Source organism: Myxocyprinus asiaticus, chromosome 22 (genome assembly GCF_019703515.2).
Source record: "Myxocyprinus asiaticus isolate MX2 ecotype Aquarium Trade chromosome 22, UBuf_Myxa_2, whole genome shotgun sequence".
In the NCBI taxonomy this organism is placed as follows: Eukaryota; Metazoa; Chordata; class Actinopteri; order Cypriniformes; family Catostomidae; genus Myxocyprinus; species Myxocyprinus asiaticus.
The window spans coordinates 7,266,661-7,285,344 of NC_059365.1; the positions used below are offsets into that span (position 1 = coordinate 7,266,661).

Sequence of the window (18,684 nt, forward strand, 5' to 3'; positions counted from 1 at the left end):
TTAGTTTTGAAGTAAATGTTAAAGATTATTTTTATTTATTAATATAAATACAGAATAAACACACACATGCACTATGTGTCAGGTACCAGTGAAGTGGAAGACATCCATGTGTTCTTCACTGATGGTGAAAATGTCACTCTGCCATGTAATAATGCTAGTTCTGACTGCACATCAACTACATGGACCTATTATGGAGAAGGATATTCAAAGCCAGAGGTACTGTTTTCTGAAGTAATAAAGAAGAATGACATAGAGAGACATGAGAGACTGAATCTGGTGTCTGACTGTTCTCTGAACATCTATAAAACCACAAAAGAAGATTATGGACTTTACAACTGCTGGAAAAATGTGAATGGAGAGAGACCATATACTGAAAATGTTTATCTGCATTTTCTTCATGGTCAGTGTTTCTATTCATTCAATTATTTTATGATCAATTTAATGGGAAATGTAAACCATTCTCTCTTTAAACTCACATATTCACTGAAAAGAGTGAAGTCTGTTGTGTCATTTCTGTTGTAATTTCTCTTTCAGTCTCTCCACCATCTACACAGACTGAGATCAGACCAGGCAGCTCTGTGACTCTCTCCTGTCAATTATATTCATTTGATAGACATACTTTGTGTATTAGGGGATTGAAACTGGTCTGGGTTAATGAATCTGGTGTTGATCTGCAAACAGACTCCAGATATCAGATATCATCCTCTCCAGAACACTGTAACATCACTCTGACTACAACACTCCTGAATGAAGACAACAACAGAGAGTGGAGATGTCAGATTACTGAAGGAACTGACGTGAAGACCTCAGTCAGCTATACTGTCAAGTATTTGGGTAAAAGACTAACAAACTCCCATAACTGAATGCAGCTTTCTGTTATATATGCATATCATTACTGCCACTAAGGACAAATGTTGGTGAAAAATATTTTAAGTATAACACCCTTCTTCATTCCAACATCTTCAGATTAAATATAAATAAAACTATAGACCAGAGGCTCAAAAAGTTTATTTCTCTCACTTGTGAAACATCTAGATGAATATTCCTCTTGATTTAGTGTCTTAATTTTACTAATGTGTTTTGTAGTACTATATTATTTCAACACTTTGTCTGATGCAACTCTTTTTTTCCACTTTGGCAATTCAGCAGACAGTAAAATGTCATTTGGATCATTATTGAGAGGTATAAAATGTCTTTACCACTTTGTATTACATTAAACTGATAACTGTACAGCATTTTTTGTAGATATTGTTTTCTTTTCATTTGATTTACACAAATAAGGTCATACAGAGTTTTGTGGATTCAGTTTGTTTATTCTCGTGTGATGTAACCTCTACCTGAATGTGTCTGTGTCTCTTTCCTGCAGTGATTATAATTATCGTTGAGATTGCAGCAGTAACTACTCCTACTGTTATTCTGCTTCAGATCATCTGTGAAAGGAGAGCTGGTGAGTTTTTAAAATTTTTTCACAATCTGAGGATTCACAACAATCTATGGGAGCAGACGCATAGACATCAACTGAAATATTGTTTTTATTTTCAGAAAACAAAAGAAGAGCTGAAACACCTAGAAGACTGAGTGATACCTACTATAATTTAGAATAAAAAATAAAATTGAAAAATATAAAAGAATGACAAAAAATAACATGATTTCAATGTCATTTCCAGCATTCATTAATGTGCAGACTGCTTTAAAATAAAGTTTGAATCAAATCTGTGAGGATGATTCAGGTTCAGTGATTCTGGTGATTCTCATGTTGAATGACATTTACTGCTTTCAGAGAAATACTGTAATAGCAGGAATTCAATCTTTTCTACTGAAGTTTAGAAAGTGTTCACATTAGGATTTTACAGACTATCATGAGCTCAAGTAAATATTGTATGAAATATACAGTAAACTGTTTGCTGAACTTTTACTGAAAGTGTGTTTATTAAATGTCTTAATCACATCTGGGTGACATCTATCTTAGCACTTTAGCAGAAGAGATTCAGTGCAGCATCCTACTAAAAGAGAATGTTACAGTCACTGCCCTTGCCCTCCAGAATAGCAGAGAACATCCCAATCGAGTGAAGGGATATGTGGAAACTGTGGTTCCTAATTATGGTGATCCAACATTTGATCCTCACATTTCAGGATGACAAGGCAAACATTTCTTCTAATGTCTTCAATCGTTGCATACACCAAGCTGCAGTGGACACATTTGTAAAGGACTTTAGTTGGATCCATTGTGCGCACTGCCTTTTTGATATGGAGGGGTTTATATACAAGTCGCTGCTGATTGGGTAACACCTCTGACACACCCACCAAATGATAGAAAACATACCTCAAAGCCCATTGCACACCGTTTCACACCGTTTCGAGGAAACGTGTCGTTCACCCACACAGACAACCCAGGGCGCCATACAAGCTAGAACCGCTACTGCCCTCAAGTTGCCCCTCATTGTTTTTTCCTCCCAGTAGAATCTTAACACAATATTTTCTTCAAGAATTCTAATGCTGCTCTTTTCCGTACAAAACAATTCTTAATGAGCACTGCCGTCCAGGTCCAAAGAGAAAAAAATAAATCATCATAAAATTACCATAAAAGTAGTCCATACAACACATAGCTGTTTGTGGCAGCGGGGGCATGGTCAAGCGTCCATCTGGAGAGAGAGAAAGCGGTAAGGGTGCTTGCACCTGAGCTAGATTATGTTTAACACCTGTCTCTAATTCCAGTGTGCATGGGGAGAGCGGCATATAAACAGCCACACCACCAGCAGCCGGGAGAGAGAGACTGGCACAAGGAAGGCCACGGTGCTACAGAAGCTGTTGTGTTTGATCTATTGTGTTTGTGATGCTGAAGTGTTTAAGTAACGATATGCCTGTGAAGCTGATGTGTTTACATAACTCTGTGCCTGTGAGACTGATGAGTTTGTGAAATTGTAAAGCACTGAGGTGGCCAATTAAAACGCATACCTGAAACCTCGCTTCCCTGTGTTCTCCTTCCCTTCTGCCTGTGAGGCTATGTTACACTGTTGTATGACCACAGAAAGCTTGGAATATAGTGCACTTGTCATGTGGAATACTGCTATGATGTCTTTATACTGAACCTTTAATTACACTTTATAGTATATGTCCTTTATGAAGCTCAAAAGCTGCTGCTCACTATAAACTGTTATTCTGTGGAATAGAGCTGCTTAATATATCTATTTTATGTTCCTAGCATATGGGTTTTGAACAACATATGGTTAAGTAAATGAATGAGTAAAAGTAAAGTTTCCATTTTTAGGTGAACTACTACTTTAACTGGTGGCTCATTTTTTTTTTTTTAGCACAAACCTGACAAGATAAGATGGCCTTTAAGTCATGTGATGATCACTTTGTTGGTGGGGTTTTGTGTTGCTTCAAAAGATCTACCTTGTTTTCAAGGCAGTTAACTTTAGCCAGTTGCAGGTTTTATGGACTCATTTCAGGCATCTTTAACTGCTTATGCCTGGTTTTGGTAGAATTTTTGGCATCAGCAGGCTTTAATTTATGATGCTGAGGAATTTTGGGGGCCTCTCTGTGTCTTAGTTGTAATAATTTGGAAGCAAATATCAGTGTAAATCCTGGATTTAAGTCGTTCAGCACAGAAATGGTTAATTCTTCTGCCCATAAGATCCTACAATGGTAAGGGTCTAATTTTAAAGTCGTATATTGTAAACCACGTCTTTTAACTCACAGTAGTTCAGAGGTACAAATAATAATTTTATCCATACACTGCAGCATCTATGTAGAATAATTATAATTAATGAATATAGTCACATAGTTCTGATTATTAACTGAGAATAATAATAGTCCAGTGATTCTACACACTTCACTCATATCATAACCATGTTTCTGTTGATATTTAGAAGATATTAAATATGAAGTTGGACTAAAATAGAATCACTTAAGCTGTAAAAATGCTGTAATAATGTGTTCATTGATACTTACATATTGCTCGACTGTGTCTCTTTTGGTCATTCAGGTTCATTCTGATGATAAAGTGACGTACGCTGCCATCAGAGGAGCAAAAAGAGTTCAGGAAAACTGCAGTGCAACTTATGCCTCTGTGATCAAGAATCCACCCAAATTGGGGCCTGGGTAGCTCAGCGAGTATTGATGCTGATTACCACCCCTGGAGTCACGAGTTCGGATCCAGGGTGTGCTGAGTGACTCCAGCCAGGTCTTCTAAGCAACCAAATTGGTCCGGTTACTAGAGTGGGTAAAGTCACATGGGGTTACATCCTTGTGGTCGCGATTAGTGGTTCTCGCTCTAAATGGGGCTTGTGGTAAGTTGTGCGTGGATCGCGGAGATTAGCATGAGCCTCCACATGCGGAGTCTCCGTGGTGTCATGCACAGCAAGCCACGTGTTAAGATACGCAGATTGACGGTCTCAGAAGCGGAGGCAACAGAGACTTGTCCTCCGCCACCCGGATTGAGGTGAGTAACCACGCCACCATGAGGACCTACTAAGTAGTGGGAATTGTGCATTCCAAATTGGGAGAAAATAATAAATAAATAAATATATAAAATATACAGTAGGTTGTATTGTACTGTATTGACATTCAGGCTGTTGGCTGATAGTAAGTTGCCAGAGTGTTTTGTAAAGAGAATATAATTTATGACAGTCCGGTGTGAGATAATAAGAGTAATAAAGTCTGATTGCTTGGGGGAAGAAGCTATCATGTAGTCGGCTGGTTCGGGTCCTGATGCTGCGATACCGCCTGCCTGATGGTAGCAGTGAGAACAGCCCATGGCTCGGGTGGCTGGAGTCTCTGATGATCCTCTGAGCTTTTTTCACACACCGCCTGGTATATGTGTCCTGGAGGGAGGGAAGCTCACCTCCGATGATGTGTCTGGCAGTTTGCACCACCCTTTGCAGGGCTTTGCGGTTGTGGGCAGTGCTATTGCCGTACCAGACGGAGATGCAGCCAGTCAGGATGCTCTCTACAGTGCAGGTGTAGAACCGTGTGAGGATGTGGCGGTTCATTCCAAACTTCCTCAGCCGTCTCAGGAAGAAGAGGCGCTGATGAGCCTTCTTCACAATGGCCTCAGTGTGGACCGACCATGTGAGTTCCTCAGTGATGTGGACACCCAGGAACTTGAAGCTGCTGACTCTCTCCACTGGCGCTCCATTGATGGTGATGGGGCTGTGTTCTCTTTCTCTTCTCCTGAAGTCCACCACAAGCTCCTTTGTCTTACTGACATTGAGGGAGAGGTTGTGCTCCTGACACCAATGTTAATTCCCTGCCACATGCTTCTAGAGTTGGTGGTGTCGAACTGTCCTTCAATCTTGTTCCTGTACTGACGTTTTGCTGTTCTGATTGTTTATGCTCCTCCGCATTCCCGGAATTAAAAGCGGAGGTCCGCGCATCAAGTGCCACGCAAACATTGCTATTAATCCAAGGTTTCTGGTTCGGGTAGATCCATATTGTTTTGGTCGGAACAACATCCTCTATGCACTTTCTGATGAAACACGTTACGCTATCAGCGTAAAGCTCGATGTCGTCATCAGAGGTGGACCGGGACATCTCCCAGTCCACGTGATCAAAACAGTCTTGTAGCGTAGAGTCTGACCAGCACTGGATTGTTCTGAGGGTGGGTGCTTCCTGTTTTAGTTTCTGCCTGTAAGCGGGCAGAAGCAGAATTAAAGAGTGGTCCGATTTGCCAAATGGAGGGCGAGGGAGGGATTTGTTGCCATCCTGGAAGGGAGAGTAGCAATGGTCCAAAACCTGGTCCCCTCATGTGTTAAAACTAATGTGTTGGTGGTATTTTGGTGCGACTGATTTGAGATTGGCTTTGTTAAAGTCCCCGGTCACAATGAACGCGGCCTCAGGATGTGCGGTTTCCTGCTTGCTTATAATCCCATACAGTTCCTTGAGTGCCCGGTCTGTGTCGGCTTGTGGCGGGATGTACACAGCAGTGATAATGACCGCTGTGAATTCCCTCGGTAGCCAGAATGGTCGACACAGAAGCATAAGAAATTCCAGATCAGGAGCGCAGAAAGACTTGATAGAATGTACGTTTCTCTGATCACACCAGGATTTGTTGATCATAAAACATACATCACCACCTCTGCTTTTACCTGAGAGGTCTTTCGCTCTGTCCGCTCGGTGCACGGAGAACCCCGCGGGTTCAATGGCTGAGTCTGGAATCTCCGCAGACATCCAAGTTTCTGTGAGGCAGATAATGCAGCAGTCCCTCATCTCTCATTGGAAAGAGATCCGCGCTCTCAGCTCGCAGAGCTTGTTGTCCAGAGACTGAACATTTGCCAATAGAATACTGGGTAGCTGGGGTCGATTTGCACGATGTCTTACTCTGATGAGAACGCCAGCTCTGTTTCCCCTTTTCCTTCTGCTTTTCCGCGGCCAGGCTGCCCAGACAAAGGGCTCCGGCGTGTTTGTAAACAGCGGGTCGGCATCGAGGAATTTGAAGTCCGGTTTACGGTGTGTAATTGCAGAACCAATGTCCAAAAGTGTTTATCTGTCATAGACAATAAGGCAGACAACATCCAAGACAAAAAACATAAGAATTGTAAACAAAACAAACAAAAAACTACAATGTTGTGTCAGAGCTCGCAACGCATCAGCCATACTCGGCGCCATCTTGAGTCCAATGGCGACAACAGAATCAGTTGTATAATGTATTTATTTATTTATTTATTTTACAATTTTCTAATGTTTCCTTTGAGATCTTTATATTTATGTATTGTCACATTAAAGAGTTTTCATGTCTTTTTCATGACTTTAAAACAATAAACAGCATCAGAAATTAATGTTTCCATTAAGAGGCACTCTTTTCTCCCTGGAATTATGTTCAAAGGCATTTTTTTTTTTTTTTTTTACCTTTATGAGGGCATATTTTGTTATAATCTCTCAATATTTTACAGTACTTCTAATTGTCCTTCTTCAATTTAATCAATTTATTAACATAATTTATAAATCTAAAACTAATGATTTATATGATAATGTGTATAATTAGGCAGTGATGTGAATTATTTGGGGGGCAATTCACCCCCAAATTTTGAATTTCAGGGGCATTTTTTTGTCCGGCCCCCCATAATTTTCATAAAAAGATGCTACCGGTTTGAACAACGCCCAAATATCAGAGTAATCATATGTTTTCAAATATTCACTATAATGATAATGTTCAGTATTGCAGATGACACTAACAAGACATCATAAATACACTGATGTGTGAACAGTGCAGGCTTTTTAACATACTAACAGGAAATATGTTCAATCTTACTCAGATATGTAGCTTGATTAAATTTTTCATTCGATGTGTCTGTTTCTAAACATAAATCATTGGTGCAATGTTTTGTTCAGAAGACATAAAAATAAACATATCAACATTAGTTACAAATTATTAGTTAACATTATCATAAAAGTGAACACTTCATCATCAACAAAAACACAGTGAAACTACTATAATGAATATGATCACAATTACTGTGTCCCAGCCCTAGTGTTGAACTGTTGCGCTCTGTTGCTGTCCAAGAGGAAGTTAAGGTAACACTTTATTTTAATGTGTCCTTGTTACACATATTATATGTATTTACTATAGTAATAACAGACAATTATGTGTAAATACAAGCAACTAACCCTAAACCCAACCCTTACCCTAACCATAAACCTATAGTAAATACATGTTGTTAATTAGTAATAATCAGTAATTACTTGTACCGTTGAATATCTATCTAGCAAGTGTTTGCATAGAAAAACAATGCGGAGGGAAGCACAAACCCGTTCAGTGTGAACAACAGCCCCCACACCCTCAAAATGCTGTCTACTGTATGTCGGCAGCTCACTAAGTCTTGAGACACAGCCAAAGTCTAACACCAGTTCTTCAATATCTGCCTCCCCAATTCACGCAATAATTTTCATACACCAAAGAGTTTTTTGTGTGTGTGTTAAGATTGCAAAAAAAAAAAGTTGTTTAAAGTACGTTTGCACTGTCACGTCACTTCTGTGAACGTAGTGTCTCATAATGACTTGAATGTTTTTCTATTGCAATAATTTGTTATAAACAGTAATAAAATTTTGTTTAAAAAATAATTTTTGTGGCATTAATTATTTCATATTCAAAAATGTACTGTAAGCCATGACGGAAACGCCAGCACCACTGATCGCTTCACAATGATTCCATTGATCATGGTATAAATATTGGGGGGTTGTACTTGCTTGTTTTGATTATTATTTCTTTCTGTTTGGTACTGTGACTTGAGTCGACTTGATACTTTGCAGGACTCGACTTGACTTGCTTGATTTGTCTGCACTGCGACTTGAGACTTGACTCGGACTTAATGGTTAAGATTTTTTTGGTGTGTGCAAAAAACAACACCAAAGCGTTCGATTCTGGTGACTTTGAGATAAGCATTTGTTTTCTTTTCTTGAGGATGAGTAGCATTCATGTAACTATTGGTTAAAGCATTTCTTCCAGTGACCGTTCAAACAGACGCATTTTCGCGCTAAAAAAGCAAAACGCTCCACAACAAATAGAGAAGAACTCAGGTGTCTCGAGACACGTTTTATCAGTTGAAGAAGTTTTTTTATCTTGACAAAGTGTCTAAAAATGCAGTGCTCCCATGAGAGATGCTAGAAACAAAATTAAACTTGATGCAGTTTTCAAAAGACATCCATCTAGCGAATGTTTACATGGAAAACTATTGAAAAACAACGTGAACACATTCAGTTTGAACAGCCCCTTGTTCACATTACACAGCACTAGCTGATGTTTCTCAAAGTTACCTCTCAAAAAGCCAGCCTTTTGTTTCAGTTTATTGTAGGTAAATTTACACTGTATCCAGCGCTGTTTTTATAAATATCCCAATACTGTTTTACTGTTTGAGAAACTGCTCCAAATGATTCAGTGAGAGAGCTCTGAATGAATTGTACTGAATCACGAATCGATTCAGACCGTTTTGCAAACTCGTTTGGCCAATTCACTGAAAATAACCGAATTAAATAAGAATTATTCATTCGCAAATTGGACATTGCTAGTTCTTTTAAACAGCCAACAGAAATATGGGACACATTTCATGACTGATGAAATATTCTGAGAGTAAATATTTCTCAGGTCAGTCATGGTACACACAGTGTGTACAGCCATACAGCTGCAGGCATCCCTGCTTACAAATGTCAGAACTAAGACTCTTAACAGTGACGATAAATAAGACAATCTTCAGAAATGCCTTTTATCTCTTTAACAATTATCTGTATACAGATTTCTTTACCTGTGAGAGGTGAGCAGAGAATTATCAGTCCCAGCAGATAGATGTGACATTTATCAGCCATTTTCTGTCTTTGTTAGTCTTCTTCTCAGTAGCTGTTCTAGCTTGTATGGCACCCTGGGCAAAACCCGCTTCAACATGCCCCCAAAATTGTTGGGAAGGGGGTTGGTATTTGTAGGGCTTTACTGGTTGTTTAGATCAGTGTTACTATCAGAAATAATTAATAATTATTTCTTTAGTTATTAATTAATATTTAAATTAATTAATTGAATCTAACTCATTAAAACCTCATATGGGGTTCCAGTAAATGTAGTGCGCTACATTTAGGAGCGGGTTTGGTTATTAGCAATAATTAACAATTATCAAAGATAATTATTAATTATTAAAATCAATAGAACATTGATGAGAATCAATGTTAGCTTTTTTTAATCCTTTAAAATCAACAATTATCAAAGATAATCGTTAATGGTTAACATCAATGAAACATTAATTAAAATAAACACTAGCTTATTGATCATTCAAATTCAACAAACATCAAAGATAATTATCACTTATCAAAAATCAATAGAATATTAATAAGGATTAACATTGACGGGGCGCCACCCTGGAATCAGGGACTAATAACCAAATAGTATAACAATCTCAATATCAGATTGTTTTCTTAGGAAAATCGACATCCAAAGAATATCGATTTTTGGGAAAAAACAATGAATGAAGGCTTGAATCCGAACACTGACATCCCGTCAGCACGACACAGGCGTATGCAAAACAAACCAAAAAACTTCTCTTTGTAATATAAACAAAGTTTATTTATGCAGTAATATCAATTAATAATTAATACAATGCAGTCAATAAACTTCCAACTTCCAACTACAAACTAAACAGTGATATGATTAGATATGGAAATCAAAATAATCCTATAACACATAAGGTGTGTGTGTGTGTGTGTGGGTGTGTGGTTAGTACGAGAGAGAGAGAGAGAGAATTAAGTGACGGCCCCAAAGCCGATTTCGCGATCGTGGGAGAGAAAGCAGCTGTTAGTTTATCACTCAGAGACGCGTGGACGGCTCGTAAACAGTCCCTCGTTCTTTGATTCTTTAATGGATAAACTCAGTTTGCCGGTCTCACCCGCGATGGTGGAAATACACAACAGCCCACTTTGGTTGGACCACAATACGACAAATCTCATTTGTGATAATTAATACCCTAAGTATTAATAATGAGCGGACATGGCAGTCCATAAACTGTACAAGTACAACCTTGAAACACAAGAATAACACACTATAATATTCTATCTCTGCCCGGACGTAAACCTCTTACTTGAATTGTATGAGGACGTAGAATGTGTGTTCATCCATCCTTTAACTCCGACCTGTTTCCTTGAGGCTCGGGTGATGACGGGAGGCCGTTTCCTTGCTCTATCAGCGGGCTGTACGGCTGTTAATTCTTGGCGGGTGGTACGGCTGTTGATTCTCGGCGGGCTGGCGGAGAACTAAGAAATGTCGACTTGATTGAAGATGGAAGAGAAATCTTTAATCTCTTCACTTCTGCAGGCAAATGGATGAAGATGCAGATTGCTCGGTGGTCTCCTTCGAATTCGTTAGAGTGTTCGGTTGAACACAGAGTAATCTCAACTCGTCCAGCGAGATGGAGATTGTATGGCCACAGTTTCAAGTCGGACGTTACTTCCTTGTGCCACGAGGCTGCACCTGAGAGCAGCGATGAGCTGCATCTATACCAGGTGAGCAAAGTTGCTGGAAGCAAATCCCGGAAGCATTTCAGAGGTATTTCTACTCCTGATGATGTTATGGATTGAGGGACGTTCTGTTGTGTGCCTCATCCAATAGGAGTTGAGAGTTCGATCCTTTAGTGAGCAAGGCTTCATGGGATTTGTAGTCTGTTTTGGACTCCCTTTGTTTGATTTTGGTGCAGTTTTTATCAGTAAGATTTACGACTTGGTATGTGGGGGCCTGAGTTAGGTTTCACGACTGTGTTAGGCCTGCCTTTGTCTTCTATCTGAATACATGAGGCCCAACATATTGTATGGCGCCTTGGACAAAATCCACTTCAACACGTCCCCAAAGTTTTTGAGGGGAGGGGGGAGGGGATTGGGTTTGTGTCTGTGTGGGTGCCTTGCGACCATGTTTCCGCATATTTGATTGTATCAAAACATGTTAACCATGTTTTAATCAAACCAGCGGTGTAAACAAAGGGCAATGCCCTATGGAAGTACAAACCTATATTTGCAATATAAATTTGTCTAACGGGGTTTATGTGTAAACGGTTTTACGGTTTGTAACGTTAGGCAGTGTTGTTGTTGCAACATTGACCATTGTTGTTGTTAGCAGCAGTGACCTAGCCAATTTTAGCTGAACTTTAAACCCACAGCATACTACAGTCGATGCTCTTCGCAGCCAACTTGCTTTCTGAACTTGGAGTCCTCTGAGCTCGTCCGACTTTCCGAGTAGGAATTCCAACATCGGGGGCGTTCCATTTGTCAGTTCCGGTCTCGGAACTCGGAAAATAACTCGCTCCAACTTCCGAGACAAATGGAACGCGCGATATGAACTCTTCCTTTAAACATCATCAGCCCTTCTTGTTTCTTAACATCCGGTGATCAAACAGTTCAGAGTAAGACATCATGATGCAACTAAGACACTGTGTAAACAATAAACTACATGATGATGAATTGTAATGTAACTCACAAATATCGCATTATGATAATGTAAGGACCCTTAAAATACATGTTATTTTGAATATAATGTGTATGTATGTGTTTATCATATAGTGTGAAGAACCCTACAAAATGTGTTTAATTTGTTGATGTATTTTATTTGTTATGTAAAATGTCAAAATTACTATTCCCATAATGCTGTGTTTCAGTGTTATGTTCTTGTTGTAATCATATTCATCGATGTATGTGTTGTTGAGAAATGTAACAGTATGGGCCAATCAATGTTAAATATTGAGTTTTGAAGTGACGTCACATTTTTTCTCCCTCTGGTGAGACATAGAGGGAAGGCATGGTGATGGGTAGACGCGTGTTTCTGATGCTCCGTGAGAAATGTGATATCATGTTGGAGATTAGCCCACTGTGAGCAGTATAAGGCCCGAAATGATAATCCGCAACTTGTAAGCCTTTTATTTGTTTATTACAGTGGTTTATGTTTTTTTTTTTAATTTGGTATCTAGTTTGAAAAACTGTTTAGTTAATCGCGGGATTTCACCATACCACCTGTGAAAGTGTGAGTGACTGAAAAGTTCTAGTAAGCTAAAACTAGATAATATTTTCTACGAAGGACCTGAGGATCAGAAACTATGAGTGAACGTAAGTGACCTTTTACTTCATAATCACTCATCCTCTGCATAAACTGAGTAATATCAGGAGAACTCACATCATAACGCCCCAACGTTTTATTGTGTGTATCATTACTGCAATTGGGACTGTTGAGGTAAAACCAGAGACAGGTGTGAGGTACTGATGTTAATGTGTTACAGGTACTCATGGTATGTGTAGAAATGTGTACTTAAATGGTAAACGGTATCGAGAACCAAGGGTGTAAATCATTGTGAATTTAGGTTCATTTGAAGAGAAATAACTACATTTACATTTGTTTAATTTACAAAGTATTATTGTTTCATTCTTATTCTATTATTTTCATCTCTTTATTTCTTTATTTCATATTTACAATGGGCATACAACAAATAAAAGGGAAAAATAAAATAAATAATTGTTCTTTTGTTTCTTTAAATATTTGTTTCCTTGTCTTTTATTCATTGTTAAGAGTGATACAATATAGAGTAAATATTTGCTAGAGATAATATAGGAGTAACATTCTCTAATATATGTTTTTATCTAGTGGAGGCACTGTGCACAAATTATCAGGGTAATCATTTTGGTAATCAGAGAGAGAGTGAAAGAAATTGAAGCGGACAGTTCAACATCAACATCCGGAACCTAGGCTCTTGTTTGAAACTGAAATTGGCCCATAGTGTGAAAAAGGGGTTACAGTAATAAACTGTTAATAAGCTGCTTACAGACAATACATTGATTCAAATATATGCATATAGAGTCCAAATTAAAGCAGAAAAAGAAAATCAGTTCACATATTTCCTTTATTGGTGCTTCTGAATTATTTTCTTTATTTACAGAAAATATTTGTATTTTGTCCTTTGAATTTTTTCTAATTTAAATGTTCTTTTCCTGCATGTCCCTTGACTTTTTGGTCTTCAAATATGTTATCTTTTCTATATGGTTGAGGAAATACCACTTGAGCAAGAATTTAACCAAATAATTTGCAGTTCAAATCATTGCAGTCTCATGTGACACCTGTAGTTATCCATCTCTCTGACAAAATCTATTTAAGGTGGGGGCTCAAGTCTTAACCATCAAGTCCGAGTCAAGTCTAAATTCGCAGTGTAGACAAATCAAGCAAGTCAAGTCGAGTCCTGCTAAGTATCAAATCAAGTCGACTCAAGTCACAGTACCAAACAGAAAGAAAAAAAAGTTAATATTTGGGCTACATATTTATTTTTACCCCAAAAAGATAAACTTATATACATATCTTTACATACATCTATATTAATTATATACACATCTGTGCTACATTAATATCTGACAATAAAATCATATAAAATAAAATTCAATTACACAAAATGTTCAATATTGCAACAAAAATCCAATCTATATTATTGTGTCTTAAATTGGTTGCATTTACACAAAATAAGGTTTGCCAAGACTTTGTCACTAAGTTGTGAATGATGGGGCCGCATAATAATCCCTCCATGGATGAACACATGCTCAACAGGATCATAAAAACATCACATCATAAAAGCTAAAAAAGTATGAAATATCATCCTCGAGTGCAGGTGCGTAGATTCCAGGAGGGAGGTAACCCCAATCCCCCCCAATAATAAAATAAACCAAGTACAACCCCCCCCCACCAATATTTATACCACGATCAATGGAAACTAGTGCCCGACCGATATTAGCCTTTCACCGATATATCGGTATCGCCGTATATCTTTACCGACATGCATAGATATGAAAACTTTTTTTGAGAACATATAATGCAGAAAACAATGCTTTAGAATTGGTGTCATTACGTAGTTTGTCCAGCAGAGCACGCTCGACTCCATTGGCTCTGCAGATAGGGCGGAGTTAAGCGGTGCGGAATTGAGCAGTGTCTTCTCGGTAAGTTGCTAACTTGTTTGTGAAATACATACTGGAAAGTTAATAAACAATGACCCCATCATATTCCCTATTCAATATAACTAATATAACTTAACCCTGTCCCTGATATCCATGTCACTCATGTTTATCACATCTGTTTGCTGTTAGCCAGCTATAGTTTGTCAGTGCAGTCAGTAATGTAGTAGATTGAAAGGTAAACATCAGAGCATCTTTTTGGAGCTCAGCAGACAACGGTGCGGTGGTGGATTCTGTCTGTTGAGTGTTGATTTCACGCTAGGTTATTACCTAGTTGGTGAGACACAATGCTGGTCCATCTTTTACTTTCCATGACAACGAGCTTATAGCTAACTAGCTAGCCATGCAGCTACTTTCATTGCTTGTCAGCTGAGTGGAAGCTAATGTGCAAACATGTATTCACCAAACTGTTTTGTTCAGGATTCACAGTTTGGTACCCCCTTCAACCTTCTTTTAAATGTAATATTTAAAAGTCTGGTTTTCCACCGTTGAAAGTTTCCCATGAACTTGTTTATCAGAATACAGTGTAACACCGCTGCCGCTGTTTCTCTCTTGACTCGGCAGGTGTAAATGCTTCTTGTTTTACAACCTGCCCCTAATTGACTGGCAGTATTAAAATAGTCAGTATTTGACTGATACTAAGTACTGATGTTTATTTACCTATTTGTTTTATTTTTATTTACTCTTTTATTTTAATGGTCAGCATTTGACTGATACTAAACATACAGTACTGAAGTTTATTTAGCTATTTATTGTATTTTTATTTATTTATTTAAATGGTCAGCATTTGACATACTAAACAGTACTACTGATGTTTATTTAGCTATTTATTGTATTTTTATTTATTTATTTAAATGGTCAGCATTTGACTGATACTAAACAGTACTACTGATGTTTATTGAGCTATTTATTGTATTTGTATTTATTATTTATTTAAATGGTCAGCAACTGACTGATACTGAACATACAACACTGTATGTTTAGTATAAGTCAGTTGCTGACCATTAAAATAAAGAATAAATTCAAATAAATTAAATAGCTTAATACTAAGCTTAGTAGTACTGTTTATTGAGCTATTTATTGTATTTGTATTTATTCTTTATTGTCTCAGTGTTCATTTCTAGAATTTGTTGACAGTGTATAGTAATAATGTCAAATATTCTTTGATAAAAATATTTAAGAAAGCAGCCTTCTGAGTACCTTTGCATAGTCATATCGGTGTAAAATCGGTGCACAATCCACATAGAAAAGGTCTGTTTTCATTCCAGCTCAAAAATTAACTATATCGGTAATCTGTGAATTTTACCAATGCTAGATAGACGTTCAAAGGTACAAGTAATTACTGATTATTACTAATTAACAACATGTATTTACTATAGGTTTTGGGTTAGGGTAAGGGTTTGGTTTAGGGTTAGTTGCTTGTAATAACGCATAATTGACTGTTATTACTATAGTAAATACATGTAATATGTGTAACAAGGACACATTAAAATAAAGTGTTACCTTAACTTCCTCTTGGACAGCAACGGAGCGCAACAGTTCAACATCAACACTCACATCACTGTGATGGAGCAGCCGGTGTAAAATAACTAGAACATTTTCTCCATCTCCGTCAGTTGTCGAGATTTTGTGAGATTTTGTGAATACGGAAATATATTTTTCGATTGGATTGGAATTTAACTGGTGAGTTCGCTTAAACTATTTGTTCTTCTTGTTTTTTTGTTTTTGTTTTGTTGTTGTTGTTGTTTTGTACATAAAAATATTGTCTACTGACTTTTAGGCTATCCATTTCTTTTAACATGATGAATTGCAAATATCAGCTGAAGCGAAGATTTCCGTTTGTTTGTTTAAACGTTTTTCTAGAACAGATTAAAATTGCCTTTGTTGACTGTCATGTTTCTCTTTGTAGTTTCAGTCCTCCACTTCAAGTCAAAGTCGAGTCTCAAGTCATTTGCTCTCAAGTCAAGTCATTTTCTTACTTTAATCAAGCAAGTCGCAAATCCTGACATTTGCGTCTCGAGTCAGAATCAAGTAATGTCATGTAACTCGAGTCCCCCACCCCTGTAAATTTCATAAAAAAAAAAAAAAAATTAAAATCATAGATTTTTTTTTCTTTCTTTTTTTTTTTTTTCCAAGAAAATATAAAAGATAGCCCTGGCAGTCACATCATTTTAGCATTTTAATGTTCAGCTCAAAATTCAGTTTGAGTACTGATAGAAATTGAAATGACCTAATTTAACTAACTATATATAAATCTATTAAGATGTATGAATCAATTTCCACAGTTCTGTGTACTTAATTAGACTTTTATAACTAACTTTTGGAAATGTAACTATTAAATTACTTAATAGACTTTATAATTTTATATGAAAAAGGAACAGGCTGTTTTATTTCAATAATTAAATATCTAATTATTTTCCAAGTATGTCTAAACTGGTTTGAGAAATGTCTTCAGTGTGGATTGTGTTCCTAAACTGAGCACAAATTGTTTCCATGTCAAAACATCAATCATCACTGTTAGACGTTTTACAGTAACAAGTTACTGTAATTGAGATTTACAGAACCATAACCATATTTCAGATTTACAGTAACTAAATGCTTCTGTAATTATGTAATACAGTGCCAATACTATAAAAAACCTAGGTTAACAGTACAATACTGTAATCTTATTTATTAATTTAATTATTCATTCATTTGTACTAAATATAAATTCGATTTTATATTTTTTTTATAATTACACTAGATTTTATTTCTTTATATATATATATATATATATATATATATATATATATATATATATATATATATATATATACTACACAAGTACTACTGACATTCAATCAAAACAGACACAATTTTTACAAAATATCAAAATCTTTATTTAAAACATTGCAAATGTGTGGAAACTTTGCATTTAAAACTGTCAGGCAATGTGAAAAACTATGATTTTATGGCCAAATACCATGGTGATACTGTGCTTAATGTAGTAAACCCATGGTTAATTTTTGTAAGGGAAGGTTAGGGGTAGGGGTTGGTGTAGGATGTCTGTGAGACTCACAATAAACACCCTGGAGTGATGCCCTTACTGTATGTTGTTATTTCATTAGTGGTGCAAATAGCATCTAACACGATTTACCCTTGACATTATTCGCAATTAGTGTAACAAAGATGCATTTTGTTGCTATTAACACTTAGTGTAAACTGTTCATAACATCTAACACTATTTGCACTTAGTGAAAAAATCCTCTTCCTTTGCAGGCCATTGTTAGTCTTTTATATTGTAAGCACAGTAATTGTGATCATATTTATTACAGCAGATCTTCTTTTTGTTTTTTAGTTGAGCTTACGGTTGTGTTTGAGAAATACTTAGTTTGACCACACTTGCTCAACCTGCACTGAACAGTGGTCACCTCAGATTCCAGTTTAGACTGTTGAGAAACAATTCTGAATCATCTGAAGGTTCGTTCCACTTCTGTCTTTTAGTAGGATGCTGCATTGAATCTCTTCTGCTAAAGTGCTAAGATAGATGTCACCCAGATGTGATTAAGACAATTAATAAACACACTTTCAGTAAAAGTTCAGCAAACAGTTTACTGTATATTTCATACAATATTTACTTGAGCTCATGATAGTCTGTAAAATCCTCATTTGAACACTTCCTAAACTTCAGTAGAAAAGATTGAATTCCTGCTATTACAGTATTTCTCTGAAAGCAGTAAATGTCATTCAACATGAGAATCATCAGAATCACTGAACCTGAATCATCCTCACAGATTTGATTCAAACTTTATTTTAAAGCAGTCTGCACATTAATGAATGCTGGAAATGACATTGAAATCATGTTATTTTTGTCATTCTTTTATATTTTTCAATTTTATTTTTTTATTCTAAATTATAGTAGGTATCACTCAGTCTTCTAGGTGTTTCAGCTCTTCTTTTGTTTTCTGAAAATAAAAACAATATTTCAGTTGATGTCTATGCGTCTGCTCACATAGATTGTTGTGAATCCTCAGATTGTGAAAAAATGTTTAAAAACTCACCAGCTCTCCTTTCACAGATGATCTGAAGCAGAATAACAGTAGGAGTAGTTACTGCTGCAATCTCAACGATAATTATAATCACTGCAGGAAAGAGACACAGACACATTCAGGTAGAGGTTACATCACAAGAGAATAAACAAACTGAATCCACAAAACTCTGTATGACCTTATTTGTGTAAATCAAATGAAAAGAAAACAA

At 36.9% G+C, this 18,684-nt stretch overlaps 3 protein-coding genes across 23 annotated transcripts in view; 1 reads left to right on the forward strand and 2 right to left on the reverse strand.

The window, feature by feature from the left end:
• Positions 1–18,684, reverse strand: part of LOC127413367 (uncharacterized) — a 74,065-nt gene that overhangs the window by 27,773 nt on the left and 27,608 nt on the right. Inside the window, exon 1 of one of the 3 annotated variants that reach the window (XM_051650470.1) lies at positions 9,240–9,302. The exons of the other annotated variants lie outside the window; for them this stretch is intronic. Coding sequence (XP_051506430.1) covers positions 9,240–9,300 — 61 coding nt within the window. The 5' untranslated portion in view covers positions 9,301–9,302. Of the gene's footprint in view, positions 1–9,239; positions 9,303–18,684 lie in introns of those variants that run through there. 3 annotated transcript variants of the gene reach the window in all.
• LOC127413373 (uncharacterized) overlaps positions 1–18,684 on the reverse strand; it is a 38,189-nt gene that overhangs the window by 18,019 nt on the left and 1,486 nt on the right. For 2 of the 3 annotated variants that reach the window (XM_051650504.1, XM_051650503.1), the window contains 2 exons: positions 18,486–18,566; positions 17,349–18,389 (listed from right to left, as the gene is read on the reverse strand). In XM_051650504.1, the coding sequence (XP_051506464.1) occupies positions 18,328–18,389; positions 18,486–18,566 (143 nt within the window). In that variant the 3' untranslated portion in view covers positions 17,349–18,327. Of the gene's footprint in view, positions 1–17,348; positions 18,390–18,485; positions 18,567–18,684 lie in introns of those variants that run through there. The other variant, XM_051650502.1, reaches the window with a different exon arrangement.
• The window catches only part of LOC127413371 (peroxidasin-like), a 107,619-nt gene that overhangs the window by 233 nt on the left and 88,702 nt on the right, over positions 1–18,684 (forward strand). For 4 of the 17 annotated variants that reach the window (XM_051650492.1, XM_051650500.1, XM_051650489.1 and 1 more), the window contains exons 2-3: positions 54–400; positions 535–834. In XM_051650492.1, coding sequence (XP_051506452.1) covers positions 54–400; positions 535–834 — 647 coding nt within the window. Of the gene's footprint in view, positions 1–53; positions 401–534; positions 835–1,146; positions 1,183–1,366; positions 1,448–1,542; positions 2,966–18,684 lie in introns of those variants that run through there. The other 13 variants (XM_051650501.1, XM_051650491.1, XM_051650490.1 and 10 more) reach the window with 7 other exon arrangements.